This window comes from Aethalodelphis obliquidens, unplaced genomic scaffold, assembly GCF_003676395.1.
Source record: "Aethalodelphis obliquidens isolate GAN/ISIS:26980383/991018 unplaced genomic scaffold, ASM367639v1 scaffold50, whole genome shotgun sequence".
Lineage (NCBI taxonomy): Eukaryota > Metazoa > Chordata > Mammalia > Artiodactyla > Delphinidae > Aethalodelphis > Aethalodelphis obliquidens.
In genome coordinates this window covers 1,048,062-1,075,406 of record NW_020837994.1, presented here as the reverse complement: position 1 = coordinate 1,075,406, position 27,345 = coordinate 1,048,062, and the positions used below count along the sequence as shown (strand labels likewise).

The 27,345-nt window shown below is 40.6% G+C and overlaps 1 protein-coding gene and 1 long non-coding RNA gene across 4 annotated transcripts in view; both read left to right on the top strand.

The window, feature by feature from the left end:
• The window catches only part of RAB6A (RAB6A, member RAS oncogene family), a 74,987-nt gene extending 65,766 nt beyond the window's left edge, over positions 1–9,221 (top strand). For all 3 annotated transcript variants that reach the window (XM_027083341.1, XM_027083340.1, XM_027083343.1), the window contains 2 exons: positions 6,078–6,144; positions 7,161–9,221. In XM_027083341.1, the coding sequence (XP_026939142.1) occupies positions 6,078–6,144; positions 7,161–7,225 (132 nt within the window). In that variant the 3' untranslated portion in view covers positions 7,226–9,221. The remainder of the gene's footprint in view (positions 1–6,077; positions 6,145–7,160) is intronic.
• Positions 9,222–9,814: 593 nt separating this feature from the next.
• Positions 9,815–27,271, top strand: LOC113607736 (uncharacterized). Its single transcript, XR_003428059.1, has 3 exons — positions 9,815–11,226; positions 15,782–15,902; positions 25,787–27,271. It is a non-coding gene; the product is annotated as an uncharacterized LOC113607736 (long non-coding RNA).
• The last annotated feature ends 74 nt before the right edge of the window (positions 27,272–27,345 follow it).

Here is a 27,345-nt window from a genome sequence, read left to right as displayed (position 1 = left end):
TTTATACTAGGCAACATCAGGTAGTAGGAAAAATATGAACTTTAGAATCTCGGCTCTGCTATTCATTTGGTGGATGGCAAATACTCTCTTTAGCCTTAGATTTCTATAAAATGGAGATATTAATACTTTCCTCACAAGTTACTGCAAGGATTATGATGAGAAAATATGTAAAGTTAAGCACTCAGTATTACCTTGTTTCTTGGCTACTTGATTTGATTGATTACTTCACACTCCTTGCAGATTATTGTTACAGCATTGGCCTTACAGCACCCTCACAGCACATTAGAATCATCTGGAGATTTGGGGGGTTTTTGTTGTTTTTGGCCACACCGCGGGTCTTGAGGGATCTTAGTTCCCCGACCAGGGATTAAACCTGTGCCCCCTGCAGTGGAAGCGTGGAATCTTAACCACTGGACCACCAGGGAAGTCCCTCATCTGGAGAATTTTAAATGAAATGTACTAAGGACCTAGCCCCACCCAAACTAGTTGAATCTGTCTTTGGGGGTGGGACCCAAGCATCTGGTGTTTTGCTTGTTTTTAAGTTTCCTGGGTAATTCCAATGCACTATAGGTGTTGAGAACTACTGGTCTTGAAGGAAGGACTTCACACATAACCTTTCAAGAAAGCTTTCCTGAAGTATTTAGTTCTAATTCTCAAAGGTAAAAATAAAAGAGTGGGGGGACCTATGGGGTCATGTTAACCTATTTACTCTTCCGTGTCGAATATATTTAATTTTGTAGATAATGGAGGCTTGTTGCTTTCTTTGAGTGTATAGTTCTCTGGGGAATTCCCTGGCGGTCCAGTGGTTAGGACTCTGCACTTCCACTGCAGGAGGCACAGGTTAGATTCCGTCGGGGAACTAAGATCCCACAAGCCGCGCAGTGTGGCAAAAAAAAAAAAAGTGTATATTTCTCAGATCTACCAGTTAATGTTCTGGTCCCTCTTTTTTTTTTTAATTTATGTATTTATTTTATTTTTTGGCTGCATTGGGTCTTCGTTGCTGCACGCAGGCTTTCTCTAGTTGTGGTGAGCAGGGCTACTCTTCTTGTGGTGCGCGGGCTTCTCACTGTAGTGGCTTCTCTTGTTGCAGAGGACGGGCTCTAGGTGCGCGGGCTTCAGTAGTTGTGGCACGCGCGCTCAGTAGTTTTTTTTGGCTCACGGGCGCTCGAGCGCAGGCTCAGTAGTTGTGGTGCACGGGCTTAGTTGCTCTTCGGCATGTGGGATCTTCCCCACCAGGTATCGAACCCACCTGAACTGGCAGGCGGATTCTTAACCACTGCGCCAACAGGGAAGTCCCTGTTCTGGTCCCTCTTAATTGTTGTTTCCTCCCATTATATTTGCTTGTGTTAATTGAATCTTTGTTTTTAAAAAATCCTTTTTCATATCTGATTGGAGAGATTCAGTGGCATTTGTTTTTCCATCTAGTTGAAGTTTATCAGCATTTTCCTTCACTGTCACTCTGCATGTAAATTTAAAATTCCTTTTATAATTCCTTTTTCTACAAGAAACTGAGTACATTGATTTCTTTTGTTTCCTGTTTTCTGGGGTCGGGAGGAGTCAATGGGCATAAGTGTTGCTAATTTTTCTTTTACTTGATTTAAAAAAACAGGCTTGGGCTTCCCTGGTGGCACAGTGGTTGAGAGTCCACCTGCCGATGCAGGGGACACGGGTTCGTGCCCCGGTGCAGGAGGATCCCACGTGCCGCGGAGCGGCTGGGCTCGTGAGCCATGGCCGCTGAGCCTGCGCGTCCGGAGCCTGTGCTCCGCAGCGGGAGAGGCCACAGCAGCGAGAGGCCCACGTACCGCAAAAAAAAAAAAAAGGCTTTCTCAAATCTGTGATCATCTGCTAAATAGTATTATGGATAGTCATGCCTAAAGAATTATCTGAGGGACTTCCCTAGCAGTCCAGTGGTTAAGACTCCATGCTTCCAGTGTAGGGGGCGAGGTTTGATCCCTTGTTGGAGAACTAAGGTCTCATATACTGTGCAGCACGGCCAAAAAATATTAAGAATTATCTGAGAATTCAGATGGAAGTGAACTCAAAGAAGCCAGTGGATAAAGGTACTAATCAACTATTTGTACTGCACTGTGTGCTTTCTGATGTGTTTTCACGTGCATTAGCCATTCTTACAACTAACATTTTCAAGAATATCTACTGCATGTCAGGTACTAGGATATCAAAGATGAAATATGAGCCTTGTCCTCCAGTGGTTAAAGTCTAGAGGGAAAGACTGGGAGGTAAATAGGCCATTATAATCAGTGTAATAAAAGCTCTGAAAGAAGAAATGCAGGGGACTTCCCTGGTGGCGCAGTGGTTAAGAATCTGCCTGCCAGTGCAGGGGACATTGGTTCGAGCCTGATCCAGGAAGATCCCACATGCCACAGAGCAACAAAGCCCGTGTGCCACAACTACTGAGCCTGCGCTCTAGAGCCTGTGAGCCACAACTACTGAGCCCACGTGCCACAACTACTGAAGCCCCCGCACCTGGAGCCCGTGCTCCGCTACAAGAGAAGCCACCGCGATGAGAAGCCCGTGCACCGCAACGAAGAGTAACCCCTGCTCACTGCAACTAGAGAAAGCCCGCGCACAGCAACGAAGACCCAATGCAGCCATAAATAAATAAATAAGCAAACAAATAAATATATTAAAAAAAAAGAAATGCAGGATGCTCTTGGAATATATAGAAGTGTTTAATTAGATTGGAAGATGATGGGATTGAAGAAATCTGGGAATGGGGTAGGGAGGTTTTTCTCAGAGTTATCGGGGAATGGATCCTGAAGGATCTATCAGCTAGACAGATTGAGCTGGGAGCAGGGGAGGATATTCCTGTGTTATATTATGAGAATAGATAGATGGGTGTAACTCTAACAATACCCTCCCTGAAAGACCTCATTAGTTATGTACTTTTCACTAACTAGAACTTACTTTAATTTTTTAGAAAACCTCAAAACTTGTAAACCTCATTCCATTTTCACAGAAGGTAAACAGACCTTCCCTATGCCTCCCCCATGAAAAAAAATTTTCAATTTCTAAGCTAGCCCATAATAAAATATTCTTAGAAGCCAGAAAGATTATGTATCTTGAACAAGTAGGCAGTTTAATAAATATTTCATGTCCGAGCAAGCTATGAGATCTTGGGGAGGATTTCTGGATTTTCCTAAGTAAGAACATTTCAGTTCTGCTTTAATATTTTCAGATGATCTCTCCCAACCCCCCCACATTTTTCCTGTCAGTTTTACATAGTTTCTTAAAGCAGGATTTTATGCCTATTGGTGCTTTGCTGTAGTCCTACAATTCTTGCAGAATTTCAAAACATTCTGTTCCCTTAGCCCACAGGACCATGGGTTATTGTGACTGATACTCAATTCTGATAGGAAGAGAGCTACTGTATATGAAAGAGTTTCTATGTAGAAGATCAGCCCTAAGCATTTTACATAATGATTTCCCTTAATTTTCACAGTAATCTAGTCAGTTAAGTGTACTATTATCTTAAGCCCATTTTACAGATGAGAAAATTGAAAAACAGAAAGATGACCTGTCACATAAGTGGCCTACCCAGAATGTAAACACTTCACCTTTTAGGTTTTAGCCACCTCACCTTAATATCTTTTGCTTTCAATATGTGATTTGTATGTCTTTGTAGTCATAGTAATACACTGGAATTATTGAAAGAAGTCTTTATGCACACTGCTTTTTTTAGTGCCTTCCTTTGCCAGATGAAGTCCATATTCTTTGCAGGTCTTTCTTAGTCTGGCTTTCAATATATGTGTGTGTATGTGTATATATATATATATATATATATAGCTTCATTCTAATCCTTTTAAATATTGTGTGCTCCAGTCGGTCTGGACTACCTAACCATTCCTGAAAATCATTGCGGCCAAAACTGAATATCACCATTATAGAACGAATTTCTGGGATACAAGATTTGGTTTAGTGCCGCATTGTCAGCTGCTAGATTATTCCAGTAGTCACTATACTTATTGCTGGTTTGCAGTACTAAATAGATGGTTGTTTTCAGTTGATGTTGGAGGGGGAACACATTTTTTTCAGGCTTTCTTATTGTCTATAAAATGTGTTTTTCCTTCATACTCTATATTCTTTATCTCTGGATGAAAAGTGATTTTTAATGGGTGTTAGACTTTTCCTGATGCATAAAATTTTGAGCTGACAAAGTTGACATTCTGCTTTTAATTCATTATCTAATACTATTATATAAAAACTTCAAAAAGATTAGAATTATTGTCCAACTTTGCATGCATTAATTAATTATAAACACTTGCTAGTTTTGAAAGGGCATAATATTCTTCCTAAAGTTATCTAATGCACTATATTAACCTATTTCTGTGTTCATTTTGCCTTTGTAAATTTTAAGTTATTTTTGTTCATAAAATTAACAGCTTTTACAGACATTAATTATTGCAGCATTTATTCTTTTTCTTTTTTTTGCGGTACGCGGGCCTTTCTCTGTTGTGGCCTCTCCCGGTGCGGAGCACAGGCTCCGGGCGCGCAGGCTCAGCGGTCATGGCTCACGGGCCCAGCCGCTCCGCGGCATGTGGGATCTTCCCGGACCGGGGCACGAACCCATGTGCCCTGCATCGGCAGGCGGACTCTCAACCACTGCGCCACCAGGGAAGCCCTAGAGTGCTGATCTGTATTTGAAACTGAGTATTCATATATTAATCCAAATGGACCCACCTTTATACAATTAATGTTACATTGATTGGATTGATGGTAATTTACACAACCACATGATCTTTGATCGTGCACAGTTTCTGATGTTCAAGTAAGCATTCTGCAATTTTAAGTCTAAAGCTGATTTTGGTTGAATATTGAGGCTAATGCCTAACTTTGGCACATCTCTAAATGCTACTAAACGTTACAGAACCAAGACAATTATACTTTTATTCAGGTCTTCCTTAATCCTACCACATCATACTTATTGCCTACAGATAAAGATTTGCTCCTTTTCTATACTTCTTTCCCTAGACAGATTACTTATAGTTCCATTCTTTCATCTTTGGCCTTCTTTCTGTTTCTTCTCATTTTAATTCAGCAACATTTATGGAGTGCTTAAACTCTGAGTGCTTTGTATGGTATGCTTTTCAACCATGTGAAATCTTTAAAACTGCCTTTAAATCCCAACTCAAATGTCATTGCCTGAGGATTTTTCTCGGCCTCTTGAGTAGGGCCTTCTTACATCTGTATTGCCATATCATTTTCTACTTCCTTAGTTCATAGCACTCATTGCATTGTAACACAAGGAATGGTTTGAATCTATCTCCTTTGCCAAACTGTGAGCTCCTTGAATCTAAAAAGCACATCTTGTTCATTTTTGTGTCCCTAGAGAACTTTAGACAGTGCCTCAAGTAAGCAGGTACTTAGTATAAGGTAGTTAATATCATATATGCATTTTAATTTATAGGAATTTTACACTGCATGCCTAACAAAAAGAAATGATTGAAATAATCTGCAGTTTTACCTGCCATTCTTCCCAGTAAGTGGATAGCTAGGATTGGACATGAAGTAGAGAGTATGAATCTGTTGTTCCTTCAGTCAGTTTCTGTTCCCACATGCCTCTCAAAGTGAACATCTCACCAGGATTGAGTGTGGTATGGTGGTTTCTAACATAGTGATTTCCTAAGGATTTATCAAGGGCAATTTTGACTAGATTGACTTTCTCCATATGTACGCTAACTTTAGAACCTAACTCATTATAAAAGATAGGAATGCCACTATACAGTTTAACTAAATGAACATTCTGTCCTTACTCTGAGTTCCTGTAGTAGTTTGTTTTTATGACTCAAATGATATTTTTGCTCCTTAGTTCTTAGCTATTTGTTCATGTCTAATCTCACCCGTTGGAAAGCAAGGATCCTCTTTGTATTTGACATACTGGTTTTCACATGATATTCATTTTTAGAATAAATAGACATTTTAATGTGCTTTCATTGTGCTAAGGTCTAAGGAATAACCCAGAAGCCATATCCTTTAACTCAACCATCCAGTGGTCATCCCTTTACTTGATACCTTTTGCTAAATTTTCCCTCCCAATTATCACGTCTCTTTTTCCACAGCTCTTCCGACGTGTTGCAGCAGCTCTACCTGGAATGGAAAGCACACAGGACAGAAGCAGAGAAGACAGTATCCTTTTTGTTTCATCAGGAAATTTTATTGTTACTACAAGTCTTTAGAGCCCCACTTGGTTGGCTTAGGAATATTATGCCATTGCCTTTTACAGCCAAGAATTGATGGTTTAGGAGCAAAAAGTTTTTCTATAACGAATGAGATTTGGTTATCCAGTTGCATTCTTTGCAGGCTGCTGCTCACTACGATTAATCAGTGAGAAGGTTTGTGTTTGTTTGCTTGCTTGATTTTTAATGAGCAGGAAACTCTTAACGTCCCACCCTCCTGCTTCTTAATTTTGACATCCCTTGGCTCTGGGCTTTTTCCCTACAATATATATCATATTTCCTTCCCCTGCTTTTTCTATCATTTGAACTGTCTACTTGGCATAGGCAGGAGATAACTAAGTTTGGAGCTTTATCGTGGCCTCTTCTTTCAGAAATGGGACAGAATGAAGCACATGTAATATTAGTTATTTAAAAGAATTTTGAATTTTGATATTTTCCTTGTTTGTCTCATATTTACCTTCTAGTGTTTTTCCATATGCAGACAGTTTTATTAAGCCATAGAATTCATAGCACTTTGTATTCAGCTCTTCCCACTTCTGAATGTTTTATGTTTTCTAAGCCTTTATTTTAGCAGCATAATGTGTTCTATAGAGTTGAAGCCCCATTACTTATTAAATTCTCTCCCTGTTGTGGAACTCTCTTATAGGCTATTTTCAGATTTTTATTATAGATAATTTTTTAAGGAACATCATCTTTATATGATTTTTTACTCCTGTAGAATAATTTCCTTAGGATAGATTTCCATGAGTAGGAATTAACCTTATTCTGAACCTTGCTGCATATAGGAGATATAAGCAAGTTTATTCCATATGAGCACCTTATATGGTGAGCGGGCTATATAGAAAATAGTGGCTGAGTAGTCTCTGAAGCCAAATAGGAATGGAAGGGGATCTTAACAGAATTGTCGATGTTCAGCAGAATTGGAATTGTACTTTCCCATTTATAGTTCCTTAGCTTTTGTTTCAGTGATTGACATAAAACTGGAAAAGCCTCAGGAGCAACCAGTCAGCGAAGGAGGCTGTTCCTGCTAATCCCCCATGGCATCTTCAACTTTCCTCCAGAAGCTCACTGCTTTGGCCCCCTTACTCTTTCATTGACTGCAGTGTGAATATTGGCTTGAACCTTTTCCCTTCAGTAATAACGTATTGCAATTCAGCATTGCTGCCTGTCTCTTGGAGATGATCTATTAGCTTCACAAGCACAAAAAAGTCAGTGTCTTCATTATTTATATTTTACAAAAAGCCAAACAATTGCAGCATATTCCAGTGGTAACTTTAAAAATTAGATACATTTTCTTAACATTTTTGTTTCCTTTTTAATGTTATGAGAATGTACTTCAAAATGATGGAAATCTCAACAGTATGTGGCTTGGTTAAGGAGCAGTTTTTCACAGCAGCACTTGCCTACCTACTTGATCTCTCCCTGCTTTACTTGCTTGTTCTTTACCCCATTTCCTATTCCAGTCCTTCCTCCATCAAAACAAACAAGAGGGGGCAAAGCAGTAGTCAGACCAAGCCCATTGGAATTATCCTTCAGTTTTAGCAATACCACTTGCTCTCAAGATATCCAAAATTATTCTTAAGCACTGATATAAATTAGTTAGACCTTAATTGAGGTCAAAACTCAACTATCATGGTAGGCAGTGCTGGAATAAGGAAAGGGTTCTGGTGTGTCTTCAGAATGAGTCCTAATGAACATACTGAGTACTTACAAGTAAATGAACATAAAATATATTTCTGACCAAAACAAATGATTCTTTCACATGTTAGACTCCGGGAGAGAAAAGTAAAAGTGCTTCAGAACAGGTTTTAAATATTTAATTCTTCTAAGATCTATTTCTTCCAGGATTTTAAATTGGTCAAAATCGAGTTCTTCTGTTTGTTTAAAAAACAAAACTAAACTTTTTTAGGCAATAGATTTCTCTTGGGTTTTCTTTTTCTGTCTTCCTTTTCTTTCTTTCCTTCTTTCTTCCTTCCTTTTTTTCTTCCTTTTTTTTTTGAAATGCTGTGCAGGCAAGGCACTGTAGTAATCAAATTCCTTTAAGAAGAACCAGTGGAAGAATTTAAATTTGGCACTTTGATCGAAACTACTGTAACTAGTAGAAACAATGATATCTAAACCTTACCAACTAAAGAATCCTCAAGAGAATAGCAAATACTTTGCCCAGGACAATTGAGGTCAAATTGAAAGTGGAAACAGTTTTCTTATAAGCCCTAGAGGCAGATCTGAAAAAGCATACATAGAAGAGGGAAAGGAGAGAATGAAAATAAAACTTAATATGCAGATTTATGCCTTATTTTTCAGCATTTTTTTATGTTCTCTCAATCCAGTTTTGCTTTTTATTAGATCTGTATAGTTTGCTTAATTCACTAGTGATTTAATTTTATATTTAAGCTACAATTAATCTTTTTTCTTTGGTGATATTTATTTCTTTGCCTTTTTTAAAACTACTTTCAATTTTTAGATATTTTATTTAGAGCTTCATAACAATGGCAATATGTATTTCCCTTAAAACACTGCAAACAAATATACTAGGAGTGCACCATTTTAATCTTTACTAGTTATTGTGAGATTGCTGTGTAAGTTAATAAATACATTTGTAAATACATTGTTTGCAAGAAGAAAATTTCTGAGTTACAGCTCAGGAAAAGCCTGCTGAATTTATGTTGTAAGCATTACTTAACACAGTATAAGGATGAAAAGGCAACAAAAATATCTTCATACTTCCTCATCCCCTCATTGCAACAAAACCCTTAACTGGGAGAACCTTATTCCTTCCCCTCTTCCTCCTCCACTTCCCACTTATTGTCCAACCTTATAATATTCAGAGAGCACTTGGATTATGGGTCTGAATAGAGAAATGCTTTCAGATAATCATTAGCCCACATACCCCAGTAACTTGTACTCAAAGACGGGATGGAGTTGTAAAGTGCTTTTATAATACAATATTATTGTTAAAGGCAAGGGTTGACTCTTTTGTTTTATTTTGACATGGCATGTCCTGAAATAAATATCAATTCAATATGGCGATGGGTCATATTCTTTATTTGGAAGAAGTTGTGATTTCTGACATGGGGGTGATTGTGTTCCTACACTGTAGCATTTGATTCTTTTTAATGTATATTTAAGGCAGTAACCAGTTAATGCTGCTTTTAATATTGGTCTTTTTATTTAGCTGGGGTTCTTCAACCAAAGCAGTGAAGTGTGTTCATAGTGCATTCTTTTTTTAATAAACACAGTTTTGCTGCCCAAAAAATGTATAAATAAACACAAAAGAAAACATTTATTGACTTGGTTTCCCATTCCTGCCAAAGTGATGAATTACCATATGCTACTTCCTCCCTAGGACTATAAAGGGAATGTGGAATCCAGAAAAATAGCAAAACAACAACAAAACTGAGAAACCCCTGGGGAGTCACAAGACTCTTTTCAACTGTTGAGGGTGAGGGAAAGTGGCTGCAACTTGAAAGATAGGGCTGGGCTTCCCTGGTGGCGCAGTGGTTGAGAGTCCGCCTGCCGATGCAGGGGACACGGGTTCGTGCCCCGGTCCGGGAAGATCCCACATGCTGCGGAGTGTCTGGGCCCGTGAGCCATGTCCGCTGAGCCTGCACGTCCGGAGCCTGTGCTCCGCAATGGGAGAGGTCACAACAGTGAGACGCCCGCGTACCGCAAAAAAAAAAAAGAAAGATAGGGCCACTGGTGGAGGCAATAATAGGATGTGTTAAGAAAAGCAGTTTAAGTTCTGCTTATGCATCCTCACTCCTAACTCCACCTTTGCCTTTGGACAGGGGTGGCAAACTGCCCTCGCACCAAATCCACCCTGCTACCTGTTCTTAAGTTATGTTAGACCTCAGCCATACTTTCTCACTGCAAAGATGGAGTTGAGTAGTGGAAACAGGCCTTAGGGTAAACCACAGCTCTCCCCTGTACTATAGAAATGGAGGCCACAGCCCAGACTACAGGCTCAGGTATCCACAGCGGTAATGTCAGGGCAGTATAAAATCCCTGAGAGGGAATTTCCTGGTGGCTTAGTGATTAGGATTCCATGCTTTCACTGCCGTTGCCCCAAATTCAATCCCTGGTTGGGGAACTGAGATCCTGCAAGCCGCGCAGCGCAGAAAAAATATAAAAAATCCCTGAGAAGTGAGGAGCTGATGAAACTAGGTGGGGAATAACCTGCCTGCCTTAGGCCTTTCACTCACTCTTTACCCTTTCAAAGCATCAGTTAGTGGACTGTGATCTAGGGAGACTGCCTCCTGCAAGAGCTGCTTCTTCCTAAACTGGGTTTAAAGGTAAGGCCTTGAAATAAAGTTTGGTGAGATGATACTGAATGGGAACAATACATGTGGTCTTGTGGTACCTAGAACTCTGTCCCAAGGTTTGTCCTTTCCCCATCTTAAAACTTGACATTCTGGTCTTTGACCCTTGCCCAGTAAACCATCCCAGAGTTATAACCCATACCCCAGGAGAATTTGGACTCAAGTCAGAGCAGTTGGATACCTGAAAACTTCCTCAAAAGAAAAAGTGAATACCATTTGAAGCAGAACTACTTGAAAAGACAACCAATAATTTAAAGATGGCATGATAAATATTGAAGAGGTAAAATACTACCAGTATGGAACAAGAATCATAAAATGAATATATTAAGTGAAAAATATAATAGTTGAAATAAAAAACACAGGTAAGTAGTAGACTGGATTCTATTCATTGAATTAGTGAGAACATTCAATTGAACTCTTTCATTAGAAAGCAAAGAAACAGAAAAATAAAGATTAGGAGGAGAATAGTATATATAGCAACATTCAGAAATTCCAGGGAGATGAAAATCAGGAAAATTAAAGTACTGAAAACAAAGAATTTTGAAGATAGTATTTGTGACAGGCATATGTGTATCTTCTGAATGCAGTTTCTGAAATGGTATCTGCCTCCTGGTACTCATACATTTGCATTATCCTTTTCCCTTGAATATAGGCTGCACCTGGTGACTTTCATCTAAGAAATAGGACACAGCAAAAGTTACATCACTTTGAAGGTTAGATTATGAAAGACTGTGGCTTTTGTCTTGTTCACACAATCTGACTCATTTGCTTTTATGCAGCAATCTGCCATGTTTGAGCTGCCTGTAGAGAGGCCCAGCAGCAAGGAGCTGAGGGCAGCCTCCAGCCAATGAGGGACTGAGTTTCTTCTTAATAAGACAGCCTGGAAAGAACTGAACAAAAAACAAGCCACAGACAAAATATTTGTCGATTGCATGCTTGATAAAGACAAGTATTCAGAGTATATGAAGAACTCTCATAACTTGATAGAAAAGACATAGAAATTGCTTGATATCATTAGTCATTATAGAAATGCAAATTAAAACCACAATGAAATACTACTACATACATATCAGAAAGGCTAAAATTTGAAAGATTGGCCGTACGAAGTGTAGGTAAAGATGAGGAGCAACTAGGAATTCTCATACACAGCTACATGAGATTTTGGAAAAACAGTTTGGAAGTTTCTTTAAAAGTTAAATATACATTTATATATAGTAGCTATTCCACACCTAAGTATTTACCCACAAGAAATGAAAGCATGTGTCTATACAAAGACTTGCACACAAATGTTCATAGCAGTTTTACTTGTATTAGCCAAGAACTTGAAATAACCCAAATGTCCATCAGAAGGTGACTATGTAAACAAATCATGGTACATGCTTACTGTGGAATAGTATGCCATAAATCAGAATGAACTGTTGATACCAACAACATACCTGAATATCAGAAAATTACCCTTCGTGAAAAAAGTTGGACAAAAAATGTAAAGTATATATTTTATGTTTTCACGTATATAAAATTCTAAGAAATGCAAACTAAACAATAACCCTCCTTTTCTCCCTTTCTCCAGTCCCTGGTAACCTTTATTCTGCTATCCGTCTCTATGAATTTGCCTATTCTAGGTACCACATATAACTGGAGTCATACAGTATTTGTCCTTTTGTGTCTGACTTCCTTCACTCAGCATGATGTTTTCAGTGTTCATCCATATTGTAACAGGTATCAGATTTGATTCCTTTTTGTGGCTGAATGATATTCCATTGTATGTATATACAATATTTTGTTTATTCATTCATCTGTTGATGGATACTTGTGTTGTTTCTATCTTTGGGCTATTTTAAATAATGCTGTTATGAACATTAGTGTACCAGCATCTGAGTCCCTGTTTTCAATTATTAGTGTATAACCTAGGAGTAGAATTGCTGGATCAAGTGATAACTTTTTGAAGAAATGCTAAACTGCTTTCCACAGCATCTGCACCATTTTACATTATCACCAGCAATGCATGAGGGTTCTAACTTCTCAACATCCTCATCAATACTTTTTATGTTCTGATTTTTTTAATAATAGCCATCCTAATGGGCGTGTAGTGATATCTATCTCATTGTGGTTTTGATTTACATTTCCTTAATGACTAATGATGTTGAACATCTTGTTTACTTGGCATTTGTATATATTCTTTGGAGGATGTCTATTTTGTTAAGTTCCTTGCAGGCTGTTTTACTGAGAAACTTTGGAGATATGTCTGTTCAGTCCTTTAACCATTTTTAAATTGGATTGTTTATTTTTTGTTGTTATAGAAGTTCTTCATATAGTCTAGTTATTAATTCTTTGATAGATACATGGATTTACAAATATTTCCTCCATTCTGTGGGTTTTCTTTTCACTCTAAGAGTGTCCTTTGGTGCACAAAAGTTTTAAATTTTAATCAAGTCCAATTATCTTTTTCCGTTTTTGCTTATGCTTTTGGTGTCATATTGGAGAAATCATTGCCAAATCCGATGTCGTGAACACTTTTTGCCATGTTATTCTAACAGTTTTATAGTTTTAGCTCTTAAGCTTAGGTCTTTGATCCATTTTGAGTTACTTTTGTAAATGGCATAAGGTAGGGGTCCAACTTCTTTTGCATATGGATATTGTTTTCCTAGCAACATTTGTTGAAGACTGTCCTTTCCTCATTGAATGGTCTTAACACTCTTGTTGAAAATCAACTGACCATATACGTGAGGATTTATTTCTGGATTATCTTTTCTGTGCCATCTGTCTATGTGTCTGTCCTTATGCCATTACTACACTGTTTTCATTACTGTAGCTTTGTGGTAAGTTTTGAAGTCGGAAGTGTGAGTCTTGCTGCTTTGTTCTGATCACTTTGGGTAGTTTGTCATCTTAATATTAAGTCTTCCAATCCATAAACACAGGATGTCTTTCTGTATTAGTCTATCCGGGCTGCTATAACAAAATAACACAGACTGGGCAACTTATAAAGAACAGAAAATTTATTGCACAGTTCTGAAGACTTGGAAGTCCAAGATCAAGGCACCAGCACAGTCACCTGGTGAGGACCCTCTTCCCAGTTTGTTGCGAGCACCTTCTTGCTGTGTCCTCAGAGGGTGGAAGGGCTGAGGGATCTCTCTGGAGCCCCTTTTATAAAGGCACTAATCCCTTTCATGAAGGCTTCACCCTCATGATTTAAGCACCTCCCAAAGCCTACTTACTAACACCATCATCTTTTGGAGGATTCAGTATGTAAATTTTGGGGGGACACAAACATTCAGACCATGCATTCTGCCCCTGCCCACTCAAAATTCATGTCTTTCTCACATGAAAAATACATTCATTCCATCCCAGTAACCCCAAAAGTCTTAAACCTGTTCCAGTGTCAATTCAAAAGTCTAAGTCGAAATTCTCATCTAAATTAGATATGGGTGTTGACCTAAAACAAATAGACTCCAGGTTATTTCTCCAGCAAATAGGGGTTTATTCAGAATCAGTGGAGAATTGCAGTTTGGGGTCTGCAACCATGGCAAGTCCCTGCAAGGCAAGGAAAGGAGAATGCTTTTATAGAGGGGAAAAGGAAGTTGGGAGGACTATGAACAAAGCCCATGACTTTTCATTGGCTGAGTCCTTGCCAGGAAGGAAGACTAGTCTGTCTGCTTGTTGGGCTCTGCTGTCATTGCATGGTTTGAGAGCTCCCTCTTCTGGTCTCCTGACTATTTAATTGAAGCTTCCGTTTATTAATTTTTTTAAAGTCTTTATTGAATTTGTTACAACATTGCTTCTGTTTTATGTGGGGGGTTTTTGGCCACGAGGTATGTGGGATCTTAGCTCCCTGACCAGGGGTGGAACCTGCACCCCCCGCATAAGAAGGCGAAGTCTTAACCACTGGACCACCAGGGAAGTCCCTATTAATTTTTTAGATGGGTGAGATTCGGTAGATTCAGCTTATGGCAATTGGTTTCCAGCTATGAATCCATGAAGTCAAACAAGTTATGTGCTTCCAAAATACAATGGTGGGACAGGCGTAGCATAGATGTTCCTATTCCAAAAAGGAGAAATAGAGAAGAAAAAAGGGATAAGAGGTCCCACGCAAGTCCAAAACCTTAAGGCACACTGGGGCAGGGACCTGCACTTTGGACTAATGGGTGGCCCCACCCCAGCCCTCATGGGTTGGAGTCCCGTGCCTGTGGCTCGAGAGGTGGAATCTCATGCCAGTGGCTCTACCAGTTTGGGGGTTTGAGGGTAGTCGCATCCCCACAACTCTGCTGGGCCTTGCTCTAACAGGAGCTCTCTACTGTACCCAAAAGCGGCCCTCTGTGTTGCACATCAGAGGCTCCAAAACAGTCCATCCTTTAGAATCTGGGTGGAGGTAGCCACATCTGGTGCTGAGGACACTGACAAGATTTACTACCTGTGCCCTCTGGAAGGACCATCGCCATGGCCTGCACTACACCTGGGGTAGCTGAGGTGCCAGGTACCAGAATTTGGGGAGGGGGGAGCAGAGCCTGGGATGTGAGAGAGTGCCAGGCAGCAGAAGCTTCTCCTTTGAAATTGTTCTGCCCCACATGCCCTTTCAGTTTGGGACTGTGATGGGAGTGCCTTCAGGGTCATTCTTCTATTGTCTTGGATAATAGGTCCTGTCTTCTTTTAGATGACCAAGCAATCTCCCCATTGTCTTGAATAGCTCCCAGCTTCTGTTGGAGTGGTAGATCCATACCAATCTTCTTATCAGATCCTGCCACACACTTTGCATTCTCTCTCAAATGAGTTTTCTTATTTCTTTCAATATGGATAGGCTGAGAATTTTTCGAGTTTTAAATTTCTGCTTTCCCTTTCATTAAGAATTCTACCTTTAAATGATTTCTTTCTTCTCACATGTTAAAAAAGAAACAACAGACCCAAAATGGAGTCACTTGTGCTAAACCCCGTGTCAACAAACCAAGACTTAATACCTAACCTAATTGCAGTTTCAGCCTCTCCCTGGAATGTGACCTTTAACCACTTGACTTTGAATTACCTGGTCAGCACTAGTGAGATAACCCACCCAATAGATCCCATCTGACCCCATAGGAAGGTCACCGTGCCTAAAACATTGTTCTTTGCTAGAAACTTCCTTTTCCCATTCCCTGCTGCCTGTAAAAGCCTTCAATTTTATACAGCTCCTCAGAGTTCCTTTCTATCTGCTAGATGGGATGCTACCCAATTCATGAATCATTGAATAAAACCAATTAGATCTTCAAATTTACTCAGCTGAATTTTGTTTTTTAACAGATGTGGTGGCAGCAATTGGACTGAGGAAGGGCGCTTCTGATGGCTTTAGGGACATAAAGAAACACAGGCATACCCACGAACCCTTTTGAGGTCTCCTTCTCGCCATTTCTGAAGATTGTGGGTAAGTTCCCCTCAGTTCTGAGCTCTGCTCTCTTTCCATCGAGCTCCCAATCTAATTGGCTTTCCACTGTTCCCCATTTTGAGTGGAAAACCCCAGGATTTGGTTGTATTCCCAGATTCCACATCAGGGACTATTGATGGTTTCTGGCCAGAGTCACACTGGGTCTGACTTAAAAACCAGACTGGATCCAGGCTTAAACTGGACTGGGTCCATTGTGTTTTGTGTAGGTAAAGGCTATTGCTAATGGAAATCTTGGAAGCAGCCACAAAATTGGTGGGCATGCGTTGAGCATGTAAAAGCTAATAGAGCACTTGCCACCGACCCAAAGACTCCTTTGTTAGGATAAACTGGTTATGGAACAGGTTAGACTGACACTAGGCCACCTGCCAACCTCAAGAAAATTTCCATGCAACAAGGTACACTGTAAAACATCACACAATTCCCAATTCAGCTGCACATCCCTTTCAAGTATTAGTTTAGGGGACTTCCCGGGTGGTGCAGTGGTTAAGACTCCGTGCTCCCAATGCAGGGGCCCGGGTTCAATCCCTGGTCAGGGAACTAGATCCCACATGCATGCCACAACTAAGAGTTCACATACCACAACTAAGGAGCATATGAGCCACAACTAAGACCCGGCACAACCAAATTAAAGAAAAAAAAGTATTAGTTTGGGTCCAAGAGACCCAAAATCTTAGCTAATTAATTATTTAATAAAAATGGGATCTTTAAATTCCAAAGTGTTGAGCACACCACCTTCCAGCACAACTGCTTAGTTTATGTCTAAGAACTATGGTCCCGCAAGCCATAGATATCTACAAAAAAAGCAAAAATCTTATTGAAAACAACCTAGAATTACAAAGTCCATTATTACAAATGTTCCAATTCAATAAGATCATTTAAGGGACTTCCCTGGAGGTCCAGTGGCTAGAACTCCACACTGCTTCCACTGCAGAGGGCACAGGTTTGATCCCTGGTTGGGGAACTAAGATCCTGCATGATGCAGCCTTAAAAAAAAAAAACAAGCAAGACTGTAAACAAAATCTGCCAAGATAGTAGCCTTGCTGAAGGCCCCATATCTACCCTCGAAGGAGGGCCCCCAAATGGGCCCCTCCCTGAGTTGACAAGACTCTGAGGGATTTTTCTGATAAACTTCTACATTAATCTCTTAAACAGCGAAAATTTTTAAATTAAATTAATGAAGAATCTTGCCAAATTCTGATAGATACCAGAGTGTACAGAGTGGCTCCTAGGAAAACTGGCAGAAGCCAGCAAAGAGTGAGAATTCTTACCAGATCAGCTCTCCCAAATCTCTGTCTGTGGTACCTGGTTGAGAGAGGAGAATTAAATTTTACGCTGTCCCTTGCTTTCCAAATCCAGACCCATTTGTTATTGATTCTTTCTCTTCCAGGGATAGGTTTGTTTTTGTTTTTGTTTTTTTGGGCCGTGCCACACAGCTTGCAAGATCTTAGTTCCCCAACCAGGGATTGAACCCGGGTCCATGGCAGTGAAAGCACTGTGTCCTAACCACTGAACTGCCAGGGAAGTCCCTCCCAGGGATAGTTATTGCCTTCTTGCTTATCTTGTCTTGAGTCTTAAGAACTTGGCCTGGCTTTCTGCCTGCCTCGTACATACAGGTTGTCAGTTCCTTCTTTTGGCTACTTCTTTTTTTTTTTTTTTTTGTCTTTTTTTGGGGGGGTCTTGGGTTTTGGGGAGGGGGTTTCCTTTTTTACCCTTTTTGATTCCGCTTACATCCAAGGAGGGGTTGTTCAATACTACCAGAAATATTTACTGTTTGTCCCAGCTAGAAACTAACAAGATATTTAAGAGAGTTTTTTAGGCCTTCTCCCTTAAGCTAAAATAAAACTATGTAAACAGTGGGAAAGAAAAGCCTTAAATTTTAAAGCCTTGTGGAAGGATTTACTAAAACATTCCAAAGACACAGAGCTCTAATCCAGAACATAGAAATCTTTTGATTTACATCTAAGCTGGAAATCTTCCTGATACATAAAAAAGCAAACAGAATTCCCTGGCAGTCCAGTGGTTAGGACTGGGCACTTTCACTGTCGAGGGCCCAAGTTTGATCCCTGGTCAGGGAACTAAGATCCCACAAGCCATGCAGCATGGCCAACAAAAAAAAATAAAAATAAAAAAGCAAATTGAAGCTAATGTGGTTGTGTGGGTGGACCAACTTATGATGTCATTTAAATTGCAATGCGATTCCTTAATAAACTAAAAGCAACTGTCCTTATCTTACAGATCTTTACAAAAACAAAAATTTGGCTCGGGAAACAATTCACTGTTTCCTTTTTAACAATTAACCTTGCCTATTCATCTCAAAAGACTTGTAACTATGGTAAAAATTCTGGCCTTAGGGAACAAAAGTCCTTCCTGGAGGAGCTTGCATTTTGTTCTACCTGGTCCCCTCAGGGGTTTTGGGGGGGTTTTTTTTGTTTTTTGTTTTTGTTTTTGTGTGTGTGTGTGTGTGGTACGCGGGCCTCTCACTGTTGTGGCCTCTCCCGTTGCGGAGCACAGGCTCCGGACGCACAGGCTCAGCAGCCATGGCTCACGGGCCCAGCCGCTCCGCGGCATGTGGGATCTTCCCGGACCAGGGCACGAACCCGTGTGCCCTGCATCGGCAGGCGGACTCTCAACCACTGCGCCACCAGGGAAGCCCTGTTTTTTTTTTTTTTTTTAATATAAATTTATTTATTTATTTATTTATGGCTGTGTTGGGTCTTCATTGCTGCACACAGGCTTTCTCTAGTTGCAGCAAGCGGGGGCTACTCTTTGTTGCAGTGTGCAGGCTTCTCATTGCGGTGGCTTCTCTTGTTGTGGAACACAGGCTCTAGGCACGCAGGCTTCAGTAGTTGTGGCACGTGGGCTCAGTAGTTATGGCTCATGGGCTCTAGAGTATAGGCTCAGTAGTTGTGGCAAATGGGCTTAGTTGCTCCGTGGCATGTGGGATCTTCCTGGACCAGGGCTTGAACCTGTGTCCCTTGCCTTGCCAGGCAGATTATTAACCACTACACCACCAGGGAAGTCCCAGCTCCCCTGAATTTATATCTTCAAGTTAGAAAGGACCTACCAGGAGGCATTCATGATTCAGGATTTATGTCAAAATATTGGCTCCCTGTATACCAATGCCAAAATGAGATACGGAGACAGAGTTTTGGAGGAAAAAGAAAGGGTGGCTTTATTCTTTGCCAGGCAAAAAGGGAATACAGCAGGCTAGCGCCTCAAGAAATGTGCCTCCCCCCGCTGGGGAATAGGGAGAGGTCTTATAGTCGGGTCTTATGGTCAGGGGTATGGGGTAAGGATCAAGGCAGTAACAGTCTTGCATTCTTCTTCTGCAAAGTTTCAAAAGGGTGGGGTTGCTGATAAGATTAGGGTATGTGCAGGGTCTCAGGTGGTCAAGGTCTCCTAATCTTGATGAGCTTCTCTGGTCCCTTTATTCTTGCCTCAGGTGGTTTCCTGACTGCTTCTCCCGTGATTAGCAACTGTTCCAAATCTGCCCTTTGGAACTCAGGGAAGGTCATGGAAGCCAGAGTCTTGCCTACAAGAAATGGGAGACAAAAAGGCCTCCATGCCCAGGAGCCCCACAGGGCCCCCGCTCGGTTTCAGGATTTGCTTCCTTTGGCAGAGCCCTAATTCCTAATTAAGAGTAAATGCAAATAAGGCTATGATAAGGAACCTCTCCTTAACAATGAACATATTGCAGAATCTGCTGCTAAAACAATAGCTGTCCAACAAAAATCAAACTCTGGCTGAAGTTGTCCTTGATAATAGGATAGACTGATTATTTTTTAGCTGAACAAGGAGGTGTTTGTGCTATGGTTAGCACTACTTGCTGCACCTGGATTAACAATTCTGGGTAAATTAAAACTCAGCTACATAAGATTACCGAACAAGCCTCTTGGCTTCAGAAAGTGATTTCTTCAAGTGATCTTTCTTTGACTTTTAAATTTTGATTTGTTTGGGTCTTGGGGACCATGGCTCCAAAGTGCACTCCAAACATTGGGAATTATCCTGAACATAATAATTATAGTAGTCCTCCTGGTGTGCTGTATTCTCTCAAAAGCTTTAAATGCACGTTTGCAGCCACCTACAACCAAGCAAATGATCTCCCTAAGACTGGAATGCCAGAAAAAGAATGAAGAAAATGACTGGCTAAAAACTGAGCCTGGTGACTTTCCTAGTGGTCTAGTGATTAAGACTGTTTCCACTGCAGGGGGCACGGGTTCGATCCCTGGTTGGGGAACTAAGATCCTGAATGCTGTGCAGTGTGGCCAAAAAAAAAAAAAAAAAAGACCTGTGAATATACACAAAGGCTCAATAAAAGCTACAAGACTACAGAATGGTAGCTAGGAATGATGCTAATACCTTAAATTTTGATCGTATCTCTCAGGCTAAAAGTCTGATCAAAAGGGATGGATTGTTAAAAAAGAAACAACAGACCCAAAATGGAGTCACTTGTGCTAAGCCGTGTGTCAGAAAACCAAGACTTAATACCTAACCTAATTGGAGTTTCAGCCTCTCCCTGGAATATGACCTTTAACCAGTCAATCTGGAATTACCTGGCCAGCACTAGTAAGGTAATCCACGCAATAGACCCTATCTGTCCCCCCTAGGAAGTCACCTTGCCTGAAACAATCCATTTTTTGCTAGAAACTTCTTTTCCTGCCCTCTTCTGTATGTAAAAAAGCCTTCCATTTTGTATAGCTCAGAGGTTCTTTCTATCTGCTAGGTGAGATGCTGCCCAATTTATGAGTTGTTGAATAAAGCCAATTCATTTTTTGTTTTTTTGTGCGGTTTTTTTTTGGCCATGCCATGTGGCTTGCCAGATCTTAGTTCCCTGACCAGGGATTAAACCTGGGCCCTAGCAGTGAAAGTGCCGAGTCCTAACCACTGGACCACCAAGGAATTCCCAAGCCAATTAGATTTTCAAATTTACTCAGTTGAATTTTGTTTCTTAATACACATTTTATCATAAGCATTCAAGAGAAGCCAGGCTGTTCCTTCAACATTTTGCTTTAGAAATTTCTTCAGCCAGACAACAATTTCATCACTTACAAGTTCTACCTTTTACAAAAAACTAGGACACGAACACAGTTCATCCAAGCTCTTTGCCACTTCATAATAAGGATTGCCTTTTCTTCTGTTTCCAGTAACACATTCCTTATTTCCAACTGAGACCTCATTAGAATGGTCTTTCCCATCCATATTTCTACCAATATTCTGGTCACAACCACTTAAGTATCCTCTAAAAAGATTGAGGCCCTCTTTACAGCTCTCCTCTTCTCCTTCTGAGCCCTCATGAGAATTGCCCTTAACAGTCATTCATGACAATATAGGCTTTTTCTAGCATGTACCTCCAAATTCTTCCAACCTCTGCCCATACCCAATTCCAAAGCTGCTTCCATATTTCTAGGTATTTGTTATGACAGCAATCCCACATCTCGGTATTAATTTCTCTTAGTCTGTTTAGGCTGCTATAAAAAGATACCACAGACTGGGTAGCTTATAAACAGCAGAAATTTATTGATCACAGTTCTGGAGACTGGAAGTCTGACAAGATCAGCGTGCCAGCATAGTTTGTTGGATGAGGGCCCTCTTTTGGGTCACAGACTTCTTGTAGTATCTTCACATGGCAGAAGGGGCTAGAGATCTCTCTGGAACGTCTTTTATCAAGGCACTAATACCATTCATAAGGGTTCTGCCCTCATGATTTAAGTACCTCCCAAAGCCCCATCTATTAATACCATCACCTTTAGGGGATTAGGATTTCTTTATTTTTTTAACTATTAAACAATTTTTATAGTTTACTTTTTTAATTGAAGTATAGTTGATTTTCAATGTTGTGTTAGTTTCTCATGGGATTTTATTTTTTAATTTATTTTTTAAATGATTATTTCTTTTATATATTTATTTATTTATTTTGTTGCACTGGGTCTTAGTTGAAGTAGGCGGGCTCCTTAGTTGCGGCATGTAGGCTCCTTAGTTGTGGCATGCAAACTCTTAGTTGTGGCATGCATGTGGGATCTAGTTCCCTGACCAGGGATTGAACCTGGGCCCCCTGCATTGGGAGCGTGGAGTCTTAACCACTGCGCTACCAGGGAAGTCGCTCATGGGATTTTAATGTATGAAATTTGGGGAATACAAACATTCAGACCATAGAACTTTGCATTTATTTATATCTTAATTCTTTTCAGCAATGATTGATTGGTTGATTGATTGGCCATGCCATATAGCATGTGGGATCTTAGTTCCCTAACTAGGGATTGAACCCACACCCCCTGCACTGGAAGCACAGAGTCTTAACCACTGGATCACCAGGGAGGTCCCCTCAGCAATGGTTTAGGTCTCAGCATACAAGTGTTTCACCTCCTTGGTTAGGTTTATTCCTAAATATTTTATTCTTCTTTATATTATTGTAAGTGGAATTTTTCCCCTTAATTTCCTTTTCATATTGTTTAGTGCTAGTGTATAAAATGCAACTGATTTCTGTGTTGACTTTTGTATCCTGAAACTTTGCTAAATTTGTTTATTAACATTTTTGTGTGTGTATGGAATATATAGGGTTTTCTACATTTAAGATCATGTCATCTGTGAATAGAGATGATTTTACTTCTTCCTTTCCAATTTGGATGGCTTTTATTTCTTTTTCTTGTCTAATTGCTCTGGCTAAAACTTCCAGTAGAAGTGACAAAACTTGGCATGCTGTCTCATTTCTGATCTTAGGGGAAAGCTTTTTAGTTCTTTCACTATTGAGTATAATATTTGCTCTTGGTCATCCAATTTGTTGGCATACAACTGTTCATAATATTCTCTTATAATCCTTTTTATTTCTGTATAATTGGTAGTAATGTCTTCACTTTTATTTCCAATTTTAGTCATTTTAGTCTTCTCTTTTTTTTTGTCTTTTTTTTTTCCCTTAGCTGAAGTTTGTCGATTTTATTGATCTTTTCAAAGAACTGACTTGTGGTTTCATTGAATTTCTCTATTTTCTTTTCTTTTCTCTATTTCACTTATCTCTGCTTTAATCTTTGTTATTTCCTTCCTTCTACCAGCTTTGTGTTTAGTTTGTTCTTCTAATTCCTTAAGGTGTCCAGGTAGGTTACTGAGATCTTTCTTCTTTTTAATGTATGCATTTATAGGTATAAATCTCTCTCACAGAACTGCTGTCAATTTCCTGATATACTGACTCTTTATCTTTATAAAATGCCCCTCTTTATTTTTTTTTTATAAATTTATTTTATTTATTTATTTTTGGCTGCATTGGGTCTTTGTTGCTGTGTGCGGGCTTTCTCAAGTTGCGAGTGGGGCCTACTCTTTGTTGTGGTGTGCGAGCTTCTCATTGCAGTGGCTTCTCTTGTTGCAGAGCACAGGCTCTAGGTGCACACGCTTCAGCAGTTGTGGCTCACAGGCTCTAGAGCACAGGCTCAGTAGTTGTGATGCATGGGCTTAGTTGCTCTGTGGCATGTGGGATCTTCCCAGACCAGGGCTTGAACCCATGTCCCCTGCATTGGCAGGCAGATTCTTAACCACTGCGCCACCAGGGAAGCCCATCCATTGTATATATGTGCCATATCTTCTTTATCCATTCTTGTATCAATGGACATTTAGGTTGCTTCCATGTCTTGGCTATTGTAAACAGCACTGCAATGAACATTGGGGTCCATGTATTCTTTGGGACCATGTTTTTCTCTGGGTATATGCCCAAGAGTGGGATTGCAGGATCATGTGGTAGCTCTAGTTTTAGTTTCTTAAGGAACGTCCATACTGTTTTCCATAGTGGCTGCACCAATTTACATTCCCACCAACAGTGTAGGAGGGTTCCCTTATTTCCACACCCTCTCCAGCATTTATTGTTTGTGGATCTTTTTTATTTTTTTAAGCCTCACAGCATGTGGGATCCTAGTTCAAACCCATGCCACCTGCATTAGAAGCACGGAGTCTTAACCACTGGACCACCAGGGAAGTACCTGTTTGTGGATTTTTTGATGATAGCCATTCTGACTGGTGTGAGGTAATATCTCATTGTAGTTTTTTTTTGGCTCCATTGGGTCTTTGTTGCTCTAGTTGCAGTGAATGGGGGCTACTCTTCGTTGCAGCGTAGGCTTCTCATTGCAGTGGCTTCTCTTGTTGCGGAGCATGGGCTCTGGGCACGTGGGCTTCAGTAGTTGTAGCACGCAGGCCCAGTAGTTGTGGCTCGCGAGCTCTAGAGCACAGGCTCAGTAGTTGTGGCACATGGGCTTAGTTGCTCCGCGGCATGTGGGGTCTTCCTGGACCAGGGCTCGAACCTGTGTCCCCTGCATTGGCAGGCGGATTCTTAACCACTGTGCCAGGGAAGTCCCTGATGCTTACTCTATGTGGCATATCTCTTTCTTTCTTTCCTTTCTTTCTTTCTTTCTTTCTTTCTCTCTCTCTCTCTCTCTCTCCCTCTCTCCCTCTCTCCCTCTCTCTCTTTCTTTCTTTCCCTTTCTTTCCTTCCTTCCTTTTCTTTCTTTCTTTCTTTTCTTTTTTTTCTTTTCTTTCCTCTCTTTCTTTCTCTCTTTCTTTATTTTTTTCCCGGCCATGCCACACAACTTGCGGGATCTTAATTCCCCGACCAGGGATCAAACCCAGGCCCTGGCAGTGAAAGTGCTGAGTCCTAACTACTGGACTGCCAGGGAATTCCCTGGCATATCTTTTTCTGTTCTTCTACTATCAACCTACTTGCACATTTTGAAGTGTATCTTTTGTATAAAGTTATATAGTTGGGTCTTGCTTGTTTGTTTATTCTGACAATCTCTGTCTCTTAATTTATGCTTTTTGTCTACTTACCATTAATGTAATAATTAGTATGTTTGGATATAGGTCTGCCATTTTGGTGTTTGTTTTCTTTGCTTCATCTGTTTTTAAATTCCTTTATTGGCTTATTTATTTATTTACTTTCTTAGAAATATTTACTTATTTGGCCATGCTGGGTCTTAGTTGTGGCATGTGGGATCTTTTTACTTGCAGCATGCAGACTCTTAGTTGCAGCATGCGGACTCTAGTTGTGGCATGAGGACTCTTATTTGTGGCATGAGAACTCTTAATTGCAGCATGCCTGCGGGATCTAGTTCCCCGACCAGGGATTGAACCCAGGCCCCCTGCATTGGGAGCTTGGAGTCTTACACACTGGACCGCTAGGAAAGTCCCTCCTTTACTGGCTTTTTTAGCTTAACCTCTTTATATTTTCATTGGTTGCTCTAGGAATTCTAATGTGCATCTTTGACTTATCAGCATATACTTAATATTGTACACTTCACATAAGGAAAAGGAAACTTGTCATAGTTTAACTCTGTTTTCCCACTTCCCCCCACTCCCCTTGTCCTCTCAGCAATTTTTTTGATTCACTCATGATTTTGCATATACTTAATGGATAATTAATTCTCACTGAATAGTATTCCATCTTGTGAATGGAATATATCAATGGATCCACCTAGTCTAGAGCTTGAGCTTTTGCTTTTATTACACTCTTGTACCTATTATTTTTGGGGTGAACATATGTACCCATTTTTGTTGAGGGTACCTAGGAGTAGAATTGATGGGTTAAGAGGTATGCATATGTGTGAGTTAACTGATCAGTTTCCAAAGCAGTTGTACCAGTTTACCCTTAAACGAGATGTCTAATTGTTTCACATCAGTACTTAATGTTCTCTATTTTATCTTTAGCCATTTAGTTGGGTGTGTAGTGATATCACATTTTAATTAAAAACTTTTAAAAACCACTGTGCTGACCAGACAAAACAATATGTGGGCCAGATGTGGTCCATAGGCCACCTCCAGATTAAACTGTGTTGTCTGTGAGAATTAATGTTTGTCTTAATATGTGTGTGAATAATTTAATAATTGTCTAGTGAACAGCTGGAAGATAAAAAATTCATGCTGCAACCATCAGTGGAGAGATTTTGAAGCAAACTGCACCTGGAGCATCGATTTGCTTCTTTCTTGCCCTGTTTGGTGGGGTGAGTGGAAATAACCATGGTATCATCAGGACCATGATAAATGTAGCCCTAAGACCATAGATGCTCAGAGAAAAGAGCCCTTAACCCAGCTGTGGGAGGTTCTCTATAAACTGGTCCATCCACTACCACTCCTCACCATGCAACTTGCTGTGACATGAGACTGTTTCCTGAACTTCACAGTGCTCTCAAGACCAAAATGTTTTTAGGCCTCTGTTCATGCCATTTCTTCCATCTGTTCTTTCTCCTTTCTCTGTTTGACAAACTCCTACTCATCCTTCAAGGCTCACCCTAAATTTTCACTTCCTGTCCCAAAGCTTTCCTCAGCCCCCTTGGCACAGTTGGATACCTCTTCCTCAGAGCTCCCACTGCACCATGTTCCTATCGAAGTTCACTAAATTATTGCTTTTTGTTTATGTATCCCTCTAAGTTGGTGTCTGGGAATGTGGCTGAGGTGGATACCTGATATTTTTGCCACCCAGCTCTCACCTAGTCATCCTACTTCTGGGAACAGTGCCCTTAATTTCTTTTGGGACACTACCCCACCCCTGCTCTAAGCTCTGTTATTTTAGACCATCTTTTCCAGATCACAGTAGATTCAGAGATGGCCACAAGACCCAATTCAGGCTAATGTGCAACAGTTTGAATAAAAGTTCATGCCAGGACTTTTATTCATACTGTTGGAGGAAGAGAGGCTCTCTTGGCTAGACTTGAACCAAGGAGGGCATTAGTCTAGAGCTGCTGAATATCACTGCAACCTCTGAGCCAGCCCAGTGGCTGTAAAGATGGAAACAAAGCAAAGTCTAAGTGATAATATTTGAGTCCCTGGACCAAGCAGTTTCTGGACTTCTCAGGTATGTGGCCCAATATTTTCCCTTCTTGGGATTAAATCAGTTTGAGCATGGGGGTTCCTGTTACTTGCAGCCTCAAAAGGCCTGAAGTAAGATGGTTGTTTCCTTCCCTGGCCACCTTTGTCTCTATGAGTCTAACTCATTGATTCAACTCTAGAAGGATGGGAACCTACTGGAAAAGACCTCACCCAACACCACAGGGCTCTCAGAAAGCAGGCAGGGCATAACCTGGATCATCCATCAGCTCAGATGACAGAGATTCTGATGCAGCCTCTCCTCTCAAGCCCTCAGGAACAGCCAACTTCAACCTGCCAGCTTATGGGTGGGGAAAGCAAGATACAGAAATGTTAAGTGACTTGCCCTAAATTGCTCAGCTAACATACTGCCACCAATTCTACCTGACCTCAGAATCCACACTTTTGTCACTATACCAGAGAAGGCGCTAGTAGGTGCTGAGTCATAGAGGTGTTCCAGGGAAATAGGGCCCCCCTGGGGGAACAAACAAAGCCAGAGTCAGGGCTAGAGCCAACCACACCTTTATTAGTCTCTGCAATAGGGCAACTGGAGCCCCTATCTACAAGGGAACTTTAGCAGGCTACTCTG